The sequence below is a fragment of the Sinocyclocheilus anshuiensis genome, unplaced genomic scaffold (assembly GCF_001515605.1).
Source record: "Sinocyclocheilus anshuiensis isolate Anshui unplaced genomic scaffold, SAMN03320099.WGS_v1.1 scaffold513, whole genome shotgun sequence".
NCBI lineage: Eukaryota > Metazoa > Chordata > Actinopteri > Cypriniformes > Cyprinidae > Sinocyclocheilus > Sinocyclocheilus anshuiensis.
Window position 1 is genome coordinate 744,129 of NW_015537972.1, and position 21,819 is coordinate 765,947.

Sequence of the window (21,819 nt, forward strand, 5' to 3'; positions counted from 1 at the left end):
TAACCCCCATATAGCATACATGAATCACCTCGTAGCAGATCTATACAGGTGGAGCTGGGGAAGGTGGAGGGTTTCTGAAGCAAGCTTCAACTGCTACGGCAAGCCTTAGTCATGTATTTGAATGTTGAGCAGCGAGCTCATTGGCTACCGATACAGGAGAGAACCAATCAGCTGTGCCATGTGATGATGTCATTAGGTCAGATTGAGTTAGACCTATCGGACTGCGCCATCTAGAGTTTCATGCCAGAACTCTGTATTTATTTTTTTCCTGGAGCGGATAATTGCTACATTTTCCTTCTAGAATCTAGACTTAATGGCAGAAGATAGTTTGAAGCATTAGTACTTCTCAAGTTTCAAGTGTGGACATTTGAGCCTGTTTTTTTTTATTTTTATTTTTTTATGAAGATTAAATTTAAACTAAGTCTCGGAAGAAAAAGTTTGGGATTTCTTTATTATTTTTATAATTTTTCCAAATGCCTTTTTTTTCCAGATCAATACTTTAAATCATAAAATGTGAAATTCATAAAAACATTAATACATATAAATAATTAAATATTTAAAACTATAATCATCTAAATCAAAACAAAGATGATGGTACGCCTAGTTTAGATTTTATACCCTTCTTATAGATTTTGTTAATAATCATATGGCTAGAAATAACCCAGAAATATTTCCAAAAACTTGCTTAACAAGAGGATGGATTTCCTTTTAGTTCCTCCCAAGGTTTAATCCTCCTTCTCTGCTTGCTATCTTAAGGACTTTTGCTTCGTCACTGTCTTATTTAACTTGCTCACTGGGGTTTTGGGATGGTGTGCATGTACAATAAGCGGTACAGAATAAATTTAACTGGATTGAACTGCATCATATATATGTATAATGTGCTCTTTCAGCCAAACAAGCCAAAACGAAATGCCAAGCCTAATATCATAGAAGAAATGCAATTAATTTGATTGAAATTAGAGTGTCATGTAATGCAATTTCTGGCTTGTTTTCAATTGTGTGCAGTAATGAAACACTATTGTCTCTAGTTAAAGCCACAGTGATGCTTAAGGCAAAGCCTGTTTAATAACTCTAGCTAAGCTGGGAAACCAAAATGTGATGTAGTATGATAAAATAAACCCCATTACACTTTATTGCTTGTGGCTTTTATGCATTTTTCCATATCTATTATTTCACTCTTGGGTCTGACTCATACTTCATATCATATTTTTACGTACGAGGGTCGATGACACACATTTTGATGTCAGTCAGATAAGCGTTAATTACAGTCATTTGAGCATGCATAATAAATAAGAAATGTCTGTCATTGTGAAAGGCAGAAACCCATTAAACAGATTTTTAGCTGAAGGTGGGGGGAAAAAAGATGGAAAATTGCTTCATATTCACACGATTCTTCAACGGCACGACATCTAATATCAATCCAAGATATTTGGATCTGTCCACACGGACCCAATTCGGTGAAAAACTAACAAACTGCAAGACTAACTGCTGTATATAAAGACACATAACACGCATATGCACGCATACCAATGGATTATTTACCTACTAGCAATAAAAAAGCATTAGGCTAATGTAAGAGAATGTGGCATTTTGGCTTTATGATTCAGCAAACTGCTGTGGTTTGTGATTAGCGGCAGCGGCAGTAGTGTGTCCCAGTATTCAGGAAGCTCTCTGGGCTCTGATCGAATGTTAGTGAGAGGTGTCTGTGCCGTCAAAACCTAACGCTTATGGAGCACAGCAGATAACAGGCCTGCATTGTCCACCAGGGTCTTTAGAGTCTCAGAATGAGCTATCAAATGAGGCAGCACTAACTCTGCTAATCCACCATCTGAGGAAAAGCCGCAGCCAAAAGGAGTAAACAAATAAATAGAAACATTAAAAAGGAACCACAAGTGTGATTAATCGAATTGAAAGTCCCCGGCACTGGTGTCTGCTTTGAAGTAATGTTTGCACTCTCACGCAAGCATGACCACTTTTTAACACTTGTCAACAGGCAACTCGGGAATCAGCAGAAAACAAAAACGCATATAAAGTTTATGCATACAAACAACCTTTTTTTATTATTAAAGATGTCAATGGCTACATGAAAGAGGAAATGTTTTGCAGTTAATTATAACAATGATTACTACAAACAGATGTGTTCATAACAGTGTGCTTTGATGTGATAGCTGCAATGCCATTTAATTCAAAGCAACAAAACATGCACCTCAAACAAGAAAGATGTTGATAACATATTGCTCAAAGCAAAATGCAGCTGCAGTCCTAATGTGTAAAAATAAACGTGATTGTTATATTTTCTGAAGAAATTGGTGGAGTGGTGCTTGTTGTGTAAAAATAGCCTCCTACTAATGATGGTAAGGAGTTGTAAGTCCCTGTTGAAAAAAATTTTGCAAAAATCCTAGCTGGTCTCCCAATGTGGCCAGACTGGTCTGTTTACTGGTTTTAGAATGGTTTTGAGAACTTTTCAAGCTGGTCAGGCTAAGAGCCCAGCTGTCCCACAAGCTAAACCAACTGAATAACAGCTTGGCCGAGATGAATGACAAGCTTAGACGGCATAAACTGGCACAAACCAGCAAAAAAAATTAAAATAAATAAATAAATATATATATTTTTTTAGTTTTTTTTTTTAGTTTGTAGCATGTTGCTGTGTAACTACTATGGAGTTTTGGCTTGGGAGATTGTCTTATCTAAACCAGACCTATTAAAAAACACAGCTTAAACAGGCCTAAGTATATTAGCTTGTGTGTTTTACGGTTTTTGAGGGAGTTTTGGAAACTTATCAGTTAGCTATGCTGGGATACTATTTGACAAACCAACTAAAACTAAAAGCAGCAAACCACTACATGTTGTATTTTTTCTCTGGCCTTTCATGCTGAATTGTCAACTTTGAAAATATGTTGTTTAGTACATCATTTAAATACCATGGTACTTCAAGGCTTATGTTTTGTTTTTAGAACATGCAGTTCTTGAAAGTTATGGAATCACAAATGTGTGTATTTGATTTAGCTATATTGGCACTCCCAGTTTCTGTTAAAAATATATTTTAATTAATATTACAGTTCTGTTAATACTATAAAGGGGGCCTTTGAATATTGTGTTGGACTGCTAGGGGCCTCCAAATTAAAAAAAGGCTAGAAACACTAGATTAAACGCCTTGTTCAAATCCCTTATCTTGGTATGAGCAATGGTATTAACTACTAACAAGTAATACATATCGAAAGAGAAAGAAAAAATTAAGTTTGCATTTCCACAAAAGATCCTTAGCTGTTATTAAAAGAAAAGGTCAGGACTAAAATCAGCATGATATCAAGTGAGAGTGCAAACTCTTTGCCATACCATGAAACACACATTAATATTTCAGCTGCAACAGCAAATCAGCTCTTAAGTGCAAAAAATAACATGCAATTTGTTACGAGTCACATTCACACCTGACATAACGCTCACGAAGTCACGGCCAAGAGTTTGCAAACACCTTATTTTGTTTGGGTTCCAATAAATATTCTCACTTTCGTTGTCTGTTTTTTGCACTATACTACATAAAAGTGTTAGCATGCTAATTGCTTTACTGGAAAAAAAATTATTAGACTATTTAAACAGCATAAGCGGTGATATCAGTATTGCACAAAACAATTTCATGTTCAACCTCAGCAAGGTTAACATGGCCAGTGTTATTTTAGCATTATTTATTCATATTTTCTATTTAGCTTTTCTTTTTATATATTCATTTTTTATTTTAATTTTAGGTTAAGTAATTTTGTTTTGTGCTTTTGTAATTTTTATTCGTTTTATTTAAATTAACAAAACAGTTTTAGTTAATGATAACAACACTGACATAGTTACATTATATTTAAAATAAGGATAATACTATAATTCAAGATCTTATAATAGGTTTTTCTTAGCATTTAAAGCCTGTTTTTTGTCTGCTCACTGCTCAAGGTCAGGTTCTGTAACCTCATATCTCTGTGGCTGCTATCTCACACCATTGTACACCATATGCCTTTCTGAACCCCTCCTGTAAGGGAGGAAATATCTCATCTAATAGCAGTCTGATTTAACTTCACTTTGTGGGTTGATAATATGGCGGCAGTGCTCAGGGGAAATGGTTCAAAAGACAAGTGAGGTGAAGGAGATATCAAATATGAAGCCTGCTTGTGCTTCCCTTGGGGTCGCAGGAACGGTGATGCACCTTTAATTTAACCAAACTGAGTGGTCACAAGAAATGACTCACAGATCATAATTTTTAGTTAAATTAGGATGCAAGTGAAAGCCATTTGAATCCAAGGGGGTGAGTAAATTACTCAGCAATTGGTCTGTCCATTTCCTTTTGGTTGTGAACATGAGTTTGTCACATTGATACACTATAAAAAATGATTGTGATTTTAACAGTAAAGGACTGTAAAAATGCTACAGTAAAAACCTGTTAACTGGTTAACAGTAAGTTTCTATACTATATTCGGTGAATAAATGTAATTACATTTAATGTAATTTTACATTAAAATACTGTTAAAAATACGGTTTTTGGAAGTGAAAAAGAAAAAGTCATTGTATAATTTACAGTGAAAAAACGTAAATTGACACTCCCAGAATTCACTGCATGACATTTCATATTTGATGTTTTTTTTGTTGAAATAACATGTTTCTTCTTAGTTTTTTCTTATCGGTTGTGTACATTAGGGGTTAATCTTACATATAATGTTGTTAAATTAATGTTTATTGCATTATTTCAGTATCATGTGTGTCACCATGATGGTGTTTAGTGTTTATGTGAATGAGACTGTGCACCTTCTATATATAAGTATTGCCCTCCTCAGCTCGTAGAAAAGCTGTTTGTGATGAGCTTTGCTTCATCATGTAACTTTCTCATCACCACCAGTTTTTGGTGGTTATCAGTGCATTACAATGGTTCAAAACAGATATTAACACTTCGATATGTTGGTTTATTAACATTACATCAGTTAATGAAATACGGTATTTTATTGTGAATTTAAGTTAAGTCTGTAAAACCTAAAATGTTGCTACCATATTTTTTACGGTGAAGTTCTGGCAACCACAGCTGCCGGTATTTTACCGTAAATGTCACCGATTTTTTTTTACAGTGTAGGATAATCAACTGTAAGCTAACTGTTAGCACGTTAGCATGTCTAAAACTTCTTACTAGGCTCACTGAAAAAAAAGAAAACATGCATCTACCTACATTTTTGCAAAACTTCAAAAACATACCTGTAAATACAAATCCGATGCAGATTATTGTATAATAAAAACTTTTTTTTTCTTTTCCTTGTACAACAGTATGACCTCAAAACACTATAATGTATGATTTGTACCATTATGTATGATTTTTTAAACTAATACATTTGTAAACTAACACATTTTGATGTTTGCATCACATACCCAGCAACATATGTATTGCTTTCCTTACATAGTAAACTTGCTGGGTAGCTCACCTGGTACAGCATTGCACCTTGAAATATGAGTCACAACACTCGATAAAAGAGCTTAACTTATAGAAGCAAGTTAAAATGGCATGGTTGCTTCAGCAAATGTGTTTTAATCGCACGTTTGCACTTGTTAACACAATTGATAACGTTTAACTACAGTATGTTATTTTCAAACAATCAAGCATTAAAGGGTTAGTTCACCCAAAAATGAAAATTCTGTCATTAATTACTCACCCTCATGTCGTTTCATACCCATAAGACCTCCGTTCATCTTCTGAACACAAATTAAGATATTTTTGATGGAATCTGAGAGCTGTCTGACCCTGCATAGACAGCAATACAACTGAAATGTTCCCAAGTCCAGAAACGTAGCAAGGAGATCTGTAAAATAATCCATGTGACGTCAGTGGTTCATCCGCAATTATACAAAGCTACGAGAATACTTTTTGTGCGCAAAAGAAAAAAAAATAACCATCAACCAAATAACCATGTGTCACACGGATACTCTGGTTCCGTTCAGATCAAATCACAACAATGTAGGAAACAGATCCGGCGTGACGCAGCTGACACAGAACAGCATACGAACAGCATACGTTTCCGTCCAGCGGATATTCTCCAAAATGGCAAAATGTTTTTTTTGTTTTTGTTTTTTTTGCGCACAAAAAGTATTCTCGTCAGATTCCATCAAAAATATCTTCATTTATGTTCAGAAGATGAACGGAGGTCTTATGGGTTTGAAACGACATGAGGGTGAGTAATTCATTACAGCATTTTCATTTTTGGGTGAACTACCCCTTTAACCTTTTTGTGCCACTCACCAGATATTTCATTTAATGATATACTTAAAGAAATTTGCCAGATTAACATTTATATATTTCGAATAAAACTGAAAATGCATCTAGCGCCACTCAATGGACTTTGAATTTCACTTTGGGAGTTTTGCAAAACATGAGTTATGTATTGTATTCATTTCATTAATATCTGATTGTCTGATATAAACCAGACCTGTTAAAACACAGCTTAAACCAGCCTAAGGAGATCACCTTGTCTGTTTTGCTGGTTTTGAAGGGGATTTTAGGATGACTACTACTTGACAATCCAGTTTTTTTCCTGGTATTTTTCCATGAGGTTAACAGTCTACTTTTAAATGCCATTGTTCTGTACATTCCTTGCTAATACAACAGTATTTTCACAAAAAAAGATAATTTACTCAGTACTCCAAAATAAATTATAGAATACCATAGTATTGAATTGATACATGTTTTTTTTTTTTTAAACACTATGGTAACACTATCACTTTCTTGGTGGGCCCAGTCATATTCTTCCTAGGTCAATATCACCATGACACCAGTCTAATTTATAACAAAACATAAAAAAATACACCCAAGATGAACAATAAATCCCCCTTTTTGCCAACCAGCCACACTGTGCAAACCGTAATTATCAAGTCTGTGACAGATGCCCAATGGAGCAGCATTCACACTATTAGCCAGATTGAAGCGGAGCATATTTTTTCGAAATGAGACAGATTTTATCATTAAACGCCCAAAACTAAAGTCCAAAACTCATATGCTATGAGGATACAGAAGTAACTTTGTCTAACTGCTTGTCTGCTGAGCTTAAAGTTACAGTGAGGCTCTATAGTAGCACATTTGTCTCATTGTCAACATCCCCAATTACAGCAACACTGATCACTCCCCATGAGTCCCTCTTAACCTCAATCTTTCAGCAGTTCAAAAGCAGTTCAAAGTTTCCAGCGAGTACTAAACCTCAGAAGTGACATCTTATACAGGCTCTACAAAGAACCAACGCAGAGGCAGTTTCAGTCAAATTAACCAATTATAGCTTCCTCGCTTCAAACAAAAATAAGGGAGAGCAATTGTAGATTGTGCCGTGTGCGTACATCAAACTTCTTTTCGGATCTTCTGATCCTTCTCGCCCTTCAAGTTCACACCGCCGTTTTCAAAGCACAACAGAGACGGTCTCTACATGCATAATTCTGCAGGAAACTGTCAATTTAGCCTATACAAACAACCGCAAGAAGTCACGTAATGCAAGAAACAAAGGTGGAAACGCTAATCCACCACTCCCAGGGTTCAGCTTCTATTTCCCAATTGCTCAACATGCGTGTCGAGCCCCCATAACAGGCATTAACTTGCAATCACATGAGAACATTATCAGTTATATAGCTCCAAGGGAAAAATTCTGATGGATGGCACCAGCTTAATCATGCATTTAAAATTTTTTTTTACTGCCTCTAAGAAAACCATGTCGTCATTAATTTTTCACTTCAGAGAACATTTTGTGTCTTTTTTTTTTAAAACCTTCATTATCCTGAAATTTTTTACATAATGGTGAGGGGTCTCAAAAGACAAGATATGTTGGTCTTTAATGTCAATGCAGGAAGAAACTGAGCAGGTGACATTTTATGACAGCTTAGTAGGGTCAGTACGTTTTTTTTTTCCAGACATGAATATTTTTATTCAGGAAGAATGCATTAAATTGATTAAAAGTGACACTAAAAACAATTAAAATGCTGCAAACTATTTCTATTTCAAATAAATGCTGTTTAAACTATCAAAGAATTATTTTTTAAAAAAGCATCACAGTTTCCACACAAATAAATATTATTTTCAATGATAGTGTAAAAGGGAGTTTCATCAATGGACTTCGTCAAAAAAAAAGCTGATTTTCATTAAAACTAACAAATGCTGTTTATATATACATTTATCATTTTACCTCCAGCCTCAGACTTTTGTAAGATGTGAAAATCCAATAGGCTATATAAAAAAAATAATGTTTAAAACTTGATAATATAAGCAAAATGAAATAAATATTATTTTAAAAATATTAAAAAAATGTTATCATTATAATTATGAGAGGTGAATACTACTACTACTACTAACCACAATAATAATAATTAATTGATTATAATAATAACTTTTACTATACCATCCTGTCCTAATTGTTGTGGTCTTTTAGAAGTCTTTTCATACCCAAAACAGAATATGATATATTAAAACAAGAAGAACACAGAGAAAGGTTAACGGCGAGGTATCAAGTCCCAGAAATTTCCACTTTAATCGAACCACCCTTTCCGGTAGTTGAACCCTTAACTTTCAGATTTCTATCATAGATATTTAACCACTATGCCACCCCATCACCTTCAAAAACACGCCAATGAAGAAATCGATTAAGTATGTCATTAAGATGAGCCCTAGATTGTAAACAAATTTAGATATGACTATCACAGCCATTTTGAGCTGGTGAGCGTCCATTTATTTGCGTTCGATTTACACTAATGACCCGACCTTTGAATAGCGCGTTATTATGTTACCATGTGATGTGGCTGTAGCTGAAAATATCCTGCTGATCAATGCAAACTCAGCTTTCCCTGTCGCCCATGCCTAACCGAATCACACACACTGAACATGAATTGTTCACAGATAGACAAAAGTGAGACTGCTTACCGGTGTTTTTGTAACCTTTTTTTAAATCTTAAAAGCTCTAGGCCCATTCAGTGTAATTGTGCGGAAAAGGGCGACTAGCACATTCTTCAAAATATCTCTTTTTGTGTTCTATGCTAAAAAGTAAGTATTACAGGCTTGGTATGACATAAGGGCATGTTTTGGCTGAACTAACTAAATTTCCAGTGAGGTCCATTGCTTGTAGCACTCGCAAATACCCATAAAGCTCAGCCAGTGAAGGGTCTGTGGGCTCTGACACAGTTTGCACGTTGCCCTGAGCAGCCCTTATGTCTAGAATAGGTTCAGCTTGCTGCTAAAAGATCAGCCTATGCCCAATCAAAATGACTCGGCAATGGGTCTGACCATTAAATCTGCTTAGACATGAGGGTCAGTATAAGCAGGTTGCACAAACACACACAGACACACACACAATTCACAATCTATTTGCCTAAGATCCATGCTACATGATAATGGATTATGCTATATCTAATGAATGTACCGTTGGCGAGATAAACAACACCAGTTTGAATGTTAACAGCGGAAAATGAAGGCTAATTGCTAAATGAGTGATTCTGAAATTCTCTTTATGTACCAAGATGCTCCTCTGATATTTTTAATCCAATGAGCTCTAAAAGCAACGGCAACGTGAAATAAATTAAACATTAAAAAAGCATTATTTATTTACTTTAATCTCAATGTGATCTAATGCATTACAATGGCTTTGCTTTCCCAGTTGGTGCAAGGATCAGTAGAAAACAGAAGAAATGTGTGTTTTTCTTTCACTTGCATAAAAGTATTGTGACGGGTACTTTGATAGTGAATAATTACAATATTCAAATACCATAATATTACCAGCGCTGTTATTACACTATTGAAAATGGGTTTTCTTAATTAAAATAATGATGAAAGTACTACAATTGCCAAAACTAAAAATAAATTAAAGCTCAATAAAAAATTTTTAAAACTAATAAAATGACAAAAGCACATAGCAAAAACTACTAAAAATTAAAAAGAAAACTAAAAATATATATAGAAAAAAGAATTCCAAATAATACAAAAATAACTTGCATCACAAAAAAACCTAAAAATGTACATTTCAATTTGTGTTAGTCTCAATATAACGATATAAAACACAAGTAGGTTGGATAACTCAATAGGTTTCAGTTAGCTTGTCCTTTAAAGTGCACATTATTAAACATGAGCTCAAAAAAGAGTTGCTGCTTGAATGAACAAAACAAAAAGCAATTTTGAATTATGCCTGCTTTACAACAGTCACAGACGCGTAAAGCTGCGAATAAAGATATACACGGAGGGCGTTTTCTTTTTCACAGTCATCAAATCCAGTTTAACGCACATTTGGGTTAGCCTCACCTCAGCGTTTCACGATGTTCAGACAGACATATTCCATTTTCTTTTTAAGTCCATCACTGATGTCTATGCATAAAATGCGATGCAGCACAAAAGAACACCTCTGTCATTTTAAATAAGAATCTAATAGCTAAAATGACGCAGTCTTCAGTGCAAAACAGACTATTTGTAGGCTTTCAGGGAGACTGTGGAGCAAAAGGCAATTAGTGTTTCGCTGTCGGGCCCTTGATGTGTGATTTCTAAAGGCTGTTAGAGGCACTACCAGAGTTTGGCAGTGAATATGCATAAGGTACATTGTAAACGAGAGCGTGATTAAGGCTTAACTAGGCTGCAGATATAAAGAGTGCCAAACTCAAGACTTTAAATGCTAAGAAACCTCGCAGAAAGATCACATTTCGCTCTCAAAAGTCAAGGCTTGTGATATAGATACAGAGGAGGATATCCACAAAATGGTTTAGGTCCAGACAACAAAAAACGTTGCCAGGTGGTCAAAAGAGCCCAATTGTCAATGATACTCTGGTCTCTAGATATGGGATTTTTTATTTTTTTTGTCCACTTTATCATCTTCCAAGCAAAATACGAATATCAAATTGCGTAGAAAAGTAAAAGCAAGCGTCTCCTCAAACCACATGATTTGAGATATCTTTCGTGAACAGGAAAATTTATGTGCCAAAATGTAATACTGACTATGAGTAATAGCAGCAGTGATGCTTAAAATAAAAAAAATAAAAAATAAAAATAAATAAATAAATAAAATAAAATATATAGTTAGCAAATATTTAATATACACCAAAAAACTAAAAAACGTCCTACAAGTTTACTGACTTTCTGTTAAAAAAGTGGCTACATACTGATTATTTTTTTATTTTTTTATTTTTTTTTTTTTGAGTTGTCTGCTAGTCAGAACAACTCAAAGGCCATTCATGAAATATCACTTAACTGCAATTTTTCAAAAGGTTAATTGTATTATTCAAATTTAAGAGATGTGTATCCTGGTTTAATAAATGTTTAAATCCTTAACACATGAAATAAACAACTAATTCTACAACTAATATTTGCATTCCCAATAGGAAGTTCTTACTTTATAACAGACTCAATATTTCATGCTGAGATTTCCCATACATTCCTGCAGTTCTTGGAGCGGTTCCTCTAGCGTAATCAGGCCCTGCTCTTGACAAGTTTTACTGTGACACTGTCTCAGTACAATGTGACCTTCTATGCAAGCAAAGACACTCATTGGGCCCTTGGGGACCATTTGGAAGCACTGAGCTTGAGGAGGATGGATCCAGGATGGCTGCCTGCTCTGTTTGAGCCACTAATCTCATCAGAAAGCATCTGACCTCTACTAGCTCTGCCGCATAGACATGCCTTGGAGATTATTACTGAAAAATGCAAAATGCATTAATTTGATTGCAGTTACATATGGATAATTCATCACTGAACTACATAATTTCAGAAAAGTACTGGTTATTATGTTTATTATCATAAACAATTTATGAAAATAAAAAAATACATAAAAAATAAACAAGTGTTACAATTTGCTATGTTTATGGGGGTTTTTTTTAGATCTGACTCTGTGCTCAAGAATGTGGTAAAAACACTGTAAAACATGGTTTCACGTAGCTTATTGCATACTGTAACAGACAGGATCATAGTTTGGCACTGGTCAATCAAAATGACTTTCATGCATCATACTATAATCACTGTATTAATAATAAATTAATCTCTATTCACCGCAGAAATATTGTGCTTAATCCATCTGCAAATATAATGGAGTATTGAATTAAATCCAAATTTGTATAAGAAAGGTCACCAGATAATGAAAAGAAAAATATTAGAAGTGTCAAAGACATGGCCTAACAGAAAGTACATACGCTTCAATATGCTTGTTGCAATATGCAATATGCTTTTTTTAATCTAAAAAATGTCTGAAAGCATTTAAATAAAAAAAGCCAAAGAAAGAAAGAAAGAAAGAATAAGAATCATTTATAACAATGCTTTTGCTTCTAATGCTGACATGGTTTGAGCTGAATATGAAGGGATGGAAAAATACCATCACTCTTAAAGTTCTGTATAGCACTTGGAGGTTAGTGATAAACAGAAAACACAGAACTCGAATTATCATAGTATTACATCGCTTATTTCCATAAATCAGCATTCATGAGATTTTTTTTTTCAACAACCAAACTAGAACATCACAAAATCCGCCTCTCCAAACCACACTTGATTTCCATATAAAAGGGGCATCACACATTCAATCTGAACTGACGTGGTGCTAAACTGGAGACGTCCCTTTGTGCCTGGTGCCGTAATATTGCTCTGAGCCGAACTGTGAAGAGAGCATACAGACATTCGAACTCACCGTTTTCTGTATTTTCATGCTCGGTGTCAGTAAGGGTGAGGTTGGAGTTGGCTCTGCTGGAAAGGCAGGAGCTGCGGCCGGATTTGGTGTTGCTACGGCCCCAGAGTCGGACGGCGTGCTCAGGGGACATGATGCCATCCGTTTCTGTGTCAGCGTCTGATCCCACGCTCATCGAGTAGTCGCGGTGAGGAAGGCCCATTTCTGTCCTATATGCTGCCATATGGGGCGGCACCGCATCTCCAAAAGCCATGTCTCTGAGAGAGAAGTCCGTCCCTGATACAACACACAAGGACACAATGACAGAAAATACAATCTGTGTTATTCATACAAGAACAGACTGCAACAGTAGGGGTCTGGAAGAAAAATCCCATTTATTTTCTCCATCTCATTTCACATATATATTTTTTTTTTCTTTTACAATAACGCAAAAACCTTTCTAGAAAAAAATAAAAAATATCATAAGCTCCGAGATTAAGCGATGACAGAAATTCTATCATTTATATAAATTAATTATTTATTTATTAATTTATATGGAATAACTTTATGTGATTTAATGGTAGCATCTTGATACACAAAATTATGTAACAAACAAATATCTTAGTGATAGATTTTTTTTTTTTTATTCATTATATATATATATATATCGAAATCCACTCGAACAGGAATTTCATGTGAGGGTGAAAAAAAATTCCACGCACTTAACAGGTTCAAGTTGGTTATGTGAATTTTCGGCGCCGCAACCTTTAGAGTATTTTTGAGGGCAGCATAAATCTGAAAATATACATTTTTTGATGTTTTTTTTTTTTTTGTATGCTAGGGTGTGCGTAAAATGCATGTGAAGTAAAATTCATTATCAGCATAGTATATGCAAAGCCAGATCGTTCTAACCATGCACCTACATATTTTTTGCACTAATCAGTTGATCCACAAGGTGGCGACTAGGGATGGAAAGGTTCGCGGAAATAAATCGAACCATCCGGCACTAGGACCGCGGTTCAACTTAAATCTGACAACGTATCTGTAATATGGTTTGCTATAAATAACACGTAAAACAAACAGGGTTCGGCTAATGTATGTTTCTGTTGATGGACGCGCATTCTGGCTTCCTAGTACATTAGAACAACAGCGATGAAAAAAAAAGTGGACAAACCCTTCACTCTTGTTCAATGCGAATGCCATATGCTGGAATATGAGCAGTCATTTATTCCATCATCACCCGGGTGCTGATAGTGTGCGCATACAGGTGAGACCTGAACAGCACACGTTGATATCTGTGTTTAAACTAAACTCATGTAAACTTTGCCAGTTTAAACATTTAAGATCCAGAGGACACGAGCTCGTGCACGCAGTGAGAAGATTTGTGCGTGCGCTCATCCGAAGCGTGCAAACCCGCGCCTCAGAACGCGCACAAATATTAAGCTCTCTCTGAAGTACTGTTTAAATGGATAAATTCACACAAAAAGTATGTCAAAATGTCCGTCTTGGTAAGTATCCTATTGCAGCTATATAACGGCTATAGCAGCTATATATCCTATATAATGTACATACAGTGTCTTAAAGTGACAGCACTTTCTTAATATTAATCAAACAGCAACAACAAATAAATCACTCACTGCTCTTGATTGAATAGGTTTTGTAACTTTAATAAAGATTAATCTTTAATTTATACAGGCAAAGCTGTTTTACATTTCATTACTTTATTCAATTTCTGTACATAAAAACTAATGTTAGACCTTTTTACCTAAAAAAAACCTGAAAATCACTGTTTATTTTATTTGTATCTTTACTCTATTGTATTTATTTGTGCTGTTGCTTGTAGTTAGATTATTCTTATTTTCTTTATTTTTATTTGACAGTATAGTTTTTCCCTAAACATAGCACATACCGAACCGTACAGAAACTGTGACCCTAAAACCGTGATACAAACCGAACCGAAAGTAAGTTGAACCGTTCCACCCCTAGTGGCGACATTGGGCAAGGCCATTGTTTCACACTTTAAAAAGAAGAAATGGTGCAGACGGAACAACAACAACAAACTATCAGAAACATAACAACAAACATACACCGCAATGGCGAGCAATTACACAACTACAAAGATGAACAAGGATGAAATGTTCTAGTATGCATGTGTCGACCATTCGTGCTCGCACACCCTATAAAAAACTATGAAGAGCCATGTGTTCGGTTATACATGTACACTAAGCATTGGCATGAAAACGAAGTACATTTTGGGCTTAAAGGGTTAGTTCACCCAAAAAGGAAAATTCTGTCATTAATTACTCACCCTCATGTCCTTCCAAACCCGTAAGACCTTCAATCATTTTCGGAACACAAATTAAGATATGTTTGATCAAATCTGAGAGCTCTCTGACCCTTCGTAGACAGTAATGCAACTGCAACGTTCCCAGATCCAGAAACGTAGCAAGGAAATCGGTAAAATAGCAGTTGCTATTTGTCAACATTGCAGTTGCATTGCTGTCTACGCAGGGTCAGAGAGCTCTCAGATTTCATCAAAAATATCTTAACTTGTGTTCTGAAGATGAATAAAGGTCTTACGGCTTTGGAATGACATGAGGGTGAGTAATTAATGACAGAATTTTTGGGTGAACTAACCCTTTTACTGTGTCACCTATCATTAAGAACAGCCTTTGCGCTAAAATGTGAACCTATAACACCTTAAAACACTGTCTAGGTAGGCAGCTCACTAGGTTTTGAAACACATTATTATTTATTTATTACAGAACATCTTTAACAGAGCACCTGCTCTCATACAGTATATGACTCCAAATTGACAAAGAATATGCAATATATGAAACTAGCCAACATTTAATCAACTTGGAAATCCTAACGAGAACTTTATTTTCAAAATGGAGCACTCAAACCCACTTGAGTGTGCAAAACCTCAGTAAACATCACATTCAGAGTGCTCTCGTGTCTGGTGAAGGCCAAAGGTACGAGAAAGAGGAAGCCGTTTAGATGAAGCTAACGGCAAATTATAGATTTATGCCTGAGAGCGAGCGCAATAATAGTTAGCGTGGCTGAGAGCAACAATGCATTTAGTATTCATGGAGGGGAAGTGGATATTTTTCCAGGTCACCATCAACTGGAAACATTAGAAGGTCATAAAAGACATCAGCGAATCAGCATTCAAGGCACCCCCCTCTCATTAAAGTCCCAGCACGCTAATGGCAAAACTACAACACCGCATTCGGCTTTCCTTTTATCGCTCCGGTTTTAGATACTGCTTTTTCAGAACGGCTGGAATATATTAGCGACGGATCAAATCGTCACAGGCAGTGTCTCTTAATTGCTCGAATGCAATCAGTCTCTCGAGTGTATCTGAAAGATGTGCTGCGGATCTCGAGTCTGTGAGATGAGCTCCCCCAAAGCATATGATAGTTTGTCTCATGTTAACAAGTACATGTAATAGATGTGTGCTTTAATATGAAGTAGGCAAGTTAAATGATCAAGGGTGCAGCGTTCCACACTTCAAAAGAAACTAATAAGCACACAGGTATCAGGGATGATTACAATTTAATTGCATTCTTGCCATCAAACGTTTTAATACACTTCATTTAGGAGAATCATCATGCTGAAAAATCTTTCATATTTTCTTGGTTTATTTTATAATCTCACTTTTTACACTTTATTTTTTTAAGCAGCAGTCAAATAAGGTGCAATATTAGGCACTCACGACCCAAATTTAAGCTCTAATGCCTAATATCTGTTTGTCAAGACACAAATTTTAAATCCAAACAAAAGATTGTTCGCTTCACTTTTTACTCTAGGGATGCAAACTCATCAGAGGTGGAAAAATGTGATTCGAGTCCCCTAGGGGGGTCTGGAGGCAAATTTGAAAAATATCAGCTTTAATGTCAATTTATATTCAATTTTAGAACAAGGATGGATGACTCAACTCCTTACTTCAGTTGTCTCAGTCTACATTTGCACTGTTGTTTTTATGGAACCCATTAAATATGACTACACATTAATAACAATAATAATCATACTAATACTACTACTACTACTACTAATAATAATATTATTATTATTATTATTATTATTATTATTACTAATTATTATGTATCAAAATATTTATATTTTAATTTGAAAAATGCAAATCAATGAAATCAATGAAAATATATTAAATAATTATATATACTATAGTAACACTATTATACTGTAAAATCTGAAAAATTGCAAACATAAACAAATAATAATAATAATAATAATAATAATAATAATAATAATAAGGTACTTTTTTGGGAGTTTGAAAGCCCCTGGTTGCCAATAATTGTTGTATGTAAAAGAGCAGCATGAACATAATTATGCATTAGTGTTCCTCAGAATAGCATTTAGTTTGGAATGATATGAGGGTGAGTCTTTTCATGCACAGAATGGATTTAGTGTCTGTCTGCTATATAACAGATATGAAAAATGCAGGCTGCTGGCCGAAGGTAAATTCTGTTGAGACATGCAGCAATCAGAAATGCATTATACTTTAATAGGCAAATTATAATGTCATCAATAACGGTTCACTTCTGCAAATTAGGCCAGATTGCTTTCACGGCAATGCAAACCATACTGGGGTCCATGCAAAACCATAACCCACGCAGACTTGAGCACAATTCTACCCAAGTCAGAAAAAAAACAACTAAAATCAGAAAATTCTCGAATTTGAAATGCATTCGGCAGCACAGAAATTACACATTACTGGTTTAAAATGCACTTGTTTTATAAATAAGATCCGACATGTGAAATCTTGTCCCGCTCACCTTGCCTGCTGAACTCATCAGCTTCATGGTGCACCACGTCTTTGACCCGGCTGCCATAGGCCAATCTGGAGTCCTGCTCAAAAGCTTTGAGGGTTTCGCTGGAGCTGTAGGACTTGGGGTTGAGCTTGCCATCCTCGCTGTCAGCTGAGGAGCTGGTGTACCGGCGCTCCGTGTCCCGCCTGGAGGTCAGAGAGCGGTAGGGTCTGCGTTCTTTCACTTCCATGGCAACCTTGTCTCTTTTCTCAACATCAAAGGGAGGGAAAGAAGCCAGTTCAGTCCGTACGATTCTGCAAGAAGACACAGATAGGGGAAAAAAGGACTTGGTTTACCATGATTATTGCTTTGTTTTTGTTTTGTTTTTTCACAGCTAAACCTAAGATTAAAATTTAAATTTAAAATTTAACTACTGTTAAAAATTTGGGATTGGTAATATGTTTTGTATATGTTTTTGAACATAAACAAAACAAGGCTGCATTTATTTGATCAAAAGTACACTAAAAAAACAGAAGTAATGTGAAATATCATTACAATTTAAAATAACTCTTTTGTATTTTAATATATTTTAAAATATTATTTATTCCTATGACAAGACCCTAAAGGAGTCGGACTATAGGACCTTTTGCATTCTATGGAACAAAGACATTCACATGGGAATTAAATGATATGATGCATTATCGTCTGCCTCATTAATATTCCAGCCTCATCCTAAAATCCTCATTACAAAGCAAACAGCATTGTGAGAAACATTAGACCGTCACAATGCAAGCTTGTACGCAATAATGCATGCATCTCTGTAACTAAATGACACTTTGTAGCACAGTGTAAAAACTAAATGGCCGTGTGGAGAGAAATATATTGGTGTAGGCGCACCGTGCCACTGCAGGATCACGCCACCTGACATCAATTTATAGGTCCCCTGATTTTCCACAGACAGGATATCGCACAGAACTGGAGCAGCGGAGGAGGTCTTAAACATGTCGACATGGATTTATGAAGTTGATTAGAGGTTGGGTCATTGTTTCCTCTCAGGCTCTCTTAAGATAGTGAGGTTCCCCTGCTTGATTCATTTAATTTCCTGGACTTGTTTCTGACGATACAAGGTTTACTATCTGTAATGGATTAAACCGCAGGCCGTGCAGTCTTCAGACATTTTAGACCAGCATTTCATGCATCCACTGCATCTGCTGATGGAGTGTGCAATGTTGTGTTAAAATAGTATAAACAATAAAAAAAAATAATCTTTCAGAAATTGTCACATTTCATGGGTCACATTTCACCTCAAAATGAAAACAATATATATACTTTGAACAAAGAAAATGCAGCCTATTTTCTGCATTGTGACATTATTGTTATGACTATTTACTATGACTATAAGTAAAAAAATCAACAACTCATTTTGAAATATGAAGAAAAACAATGCTATATTGCTTAAATTTTAAACTATATTTGTAAAGTACTTACCATGGTAATTTGTTTTATTTGTTGTATTAAATTTATAGTATGAGTATAGATCATGTTATAATGATGAATTGAATCAAATACTTCAATTTTATTTAAAAAAAAAAATCTGAGAATGATTTTTTTCACATTACAGTAATGACATTGAGATTACAGTAATGCCAACTATAGGAGAAAATACATAATAGTAATGACAATAATTTAACAATTAAACGAACAAACAAAATTAAACATAATAGTAAAAAAAAAAAACAGGTTAGAATTTCTTATGGCAAAATATAATTGTTAAGTAGAAATGCAAGTACTCACCAATGTATTCTGATATAAAATAATTCAATTATTTTAAAATGCTGGGCTATATGTACCATAGAATTAAAATTATTTTTCACATTACAGCAACTGGCATTCAAGTAATGTAGTACTGAAAAAAATGTTAATAAATATGGTATATTATTTCAGTTAATTAATACATGTATAGATAATGCTATAACGATGAATTGAATGAAATATTTACACTGTATTTTCATTTTAAAACATCTTTTATGTCTAGACAGGATGGTTTTCATTAGCTAAGCTGGTAAAAAAAAACAGAATCACAAGTCAACCAACGAATCAAAAATAGAAGGCTTAATCATAATGGAATTTGGTTCTAGATCCTCTTAAAGCAAAAAAAACCCAACAGTACGAGTGGGACAATATGGTGGACTCACTCTCAGCATTTCCCAGCAGATAAGCTCTTTAAGACCACTGTAATATAAATGTGTGGCACTCCCGCAATAATCCACAGTAAACTATATCTAACCCTCCCTTAAACAGCCTCTTTATTGCCAAGCCCTGTGGAGTCGGGGGTCACCTTTTGTATGGACTGGCAGCTGAAAAGATGGCCGTGATTAATGACTTGGAGACCTCTGCTCCATCGACCTCCGCTGTGGACAAAAACTGCTTTTCTCCTAAAGACCCGCAAGAGCACTTCAGCTGCCGGGCCGGAATCTCCAAACCATTTGCTTTTAGGTTACAAATTTGTTAGCATTTAGAAAGAGTCTTCTAGCTTATGCTAATTCATACAGAGACAAAAGAGCCTTTATGTCAGCACTCGAGGAGCTTTTGTTAAAGTGCATTGTCTTAATTTCCAAAAGCCTCGGTTCAAAGAAAATCACCACGTAGTGTGGAGATTCTGCGCAATATGCTGCGCTCCTGAATATCCGAGGTCTCGCGTGTACAAGGGTGTACCTTTGGGGCCATGGGAACGCTTTCCGTCTTTTCAGCAAAGCAACAGCTTTGACAGCTGATGTCTAGTGCAAATATATATCTGTGAAAGGGAAGATGCGTTTGATTGACGTCTCTCTGTGAAGAACTTCAAGAGCAAACTATTTTTGCTCTCTGTGTGTTTTTCTATGATAGTGTGTTAAGCTGTATGAATAATCTGGAAGAAAAAAAGAAGAATAAAAGTCAGAGATGTCGACTCCTTTCTAATCCCTAGAGCCCTGTGGTGGGCAAAAAAAACAAGATATGACTAAAAAAAGTTAACAAAAAGTCCAATTTCAGTCCTTGGATTTGCTGAACTGCTGCTCAGAATGTTTAAAGGACAAAATATATATATAAGAGATGAATCATAGAACTGCATATTACTTTTTTGTTACATTTACAGTTATCTACACTGTAAAAAATGACCGTGAATTTAACGGTAAAAGACTGTAAAAATGCTACAGTAAAAACCTGTTAAATGGTTAACGGTAAATTCCCCTACTATATACGGTGAAAAACTGTATTCGACATTACATGTATTGGACATTAATTTTACGGTAGTATACCGTATTTGGAAGTGAAAAAGACCGTATAATTTACAGTGAATAACCGTAAATTGACATTCCCAGAATTCCCTGCGTTACATTTCAAATTTTATGTTTTTTTGTTGAAATAACTGTTTCTTTTTAGTTTTTTTTCTTATCAGTTTTGTATATTAGCGTTGTGTGTTACACCTAATGTTGTTAAATGAATGTTTATTGCATTATTTCAGTTTCATATGTGTTACCATGATGGTGTTTGGTGTTTGTGTGAATGATACTGTGCACCTTCTATATATGTTATTATTTAAAGGCTGCTTGTGATAGGCTTTGGTTCATCATGTGACTTTCTCATCACCATCTGCATTTGGTGGTTATCAGTGTATTACAAAGGTACAAAACAGATTTTAGTACTTCAATAGGTTGGTATATAATAACATTTTATCAGTTAATGAAATTACGGTATTTAACTGTAAATTTAAGTTAAAACCGTAAAAACTAAAACTTTGCTACCGTTTTTTTGTACGGTAAAATTCCGGCAACCACAGCTGCCGTTTTTTTACCGTAAATTTTACTGAATTTTTTTTACAGTGTACTGTACACTGTACTGTAAAAAAAAAAAATGACCCCATACTTTTTTTTGTATTTTTGCCTTAATGTATTCATGTTTCTGAAAGACATCAAGGCTACATTTATTTCATCACAATTAAACAATTAATTTTTTTATTTTTAATAATAAATATATTTTAAAATATAATTTATTGCTTAAGAATCATTTCTTTGATGAATAAAACGCACAAAAGCATCTATTAAAAATATACATATTTTGTAATATATATTTTATAATTGTAATAATCTTTTTACTGTCACTTTTGATCAATTTAATGTGTCCTTTCTGAATTAAAGTATTAATCTTACTGATGGTAGTGTACAGTAAATGTATGTGTTCTGATCAGATGCACACTGTAAGTGAAAATGCAGAACAATGTGGCAAAACAACAGCAAATCAAAACATATTTTATGTTTAATATGCAGTTATGTGGAGCAGTAGGCGGGGCTACACAATCATAAATCAATATTCCACCTTATTAGCCCGTGGCCAAGTTCTCTGAACTCATTCATTGATCAATTTGCTTTTTTTTTTTTTTTTTGGGGAAATGTTTGAAC

General features: G+C 34.9%; 1 protein-coding gene across 1 annotated transcript in view; it reads right to left on the minus strand.

Annotated features, from left to right (window-relative positions):
• LOC107670431 (teneurin-4-like) overlaps positions 1-21,819 on the minus strand; it is a 232,390-nt gene that overhangs the window by 154,568 nt on the left and 56,003 nt on the right. The window contains 2 exon segments of the mRNA XM_016463037.1: positions 12,636-12,908; positions 17,411-17,697. Coding sequence (XP_016318523.1) covers positions 12,636-12,908; positions 17,411-17,633 — 496 coding nt within the window. The 5' untranslated portion in view covers positions 17,634-17,697.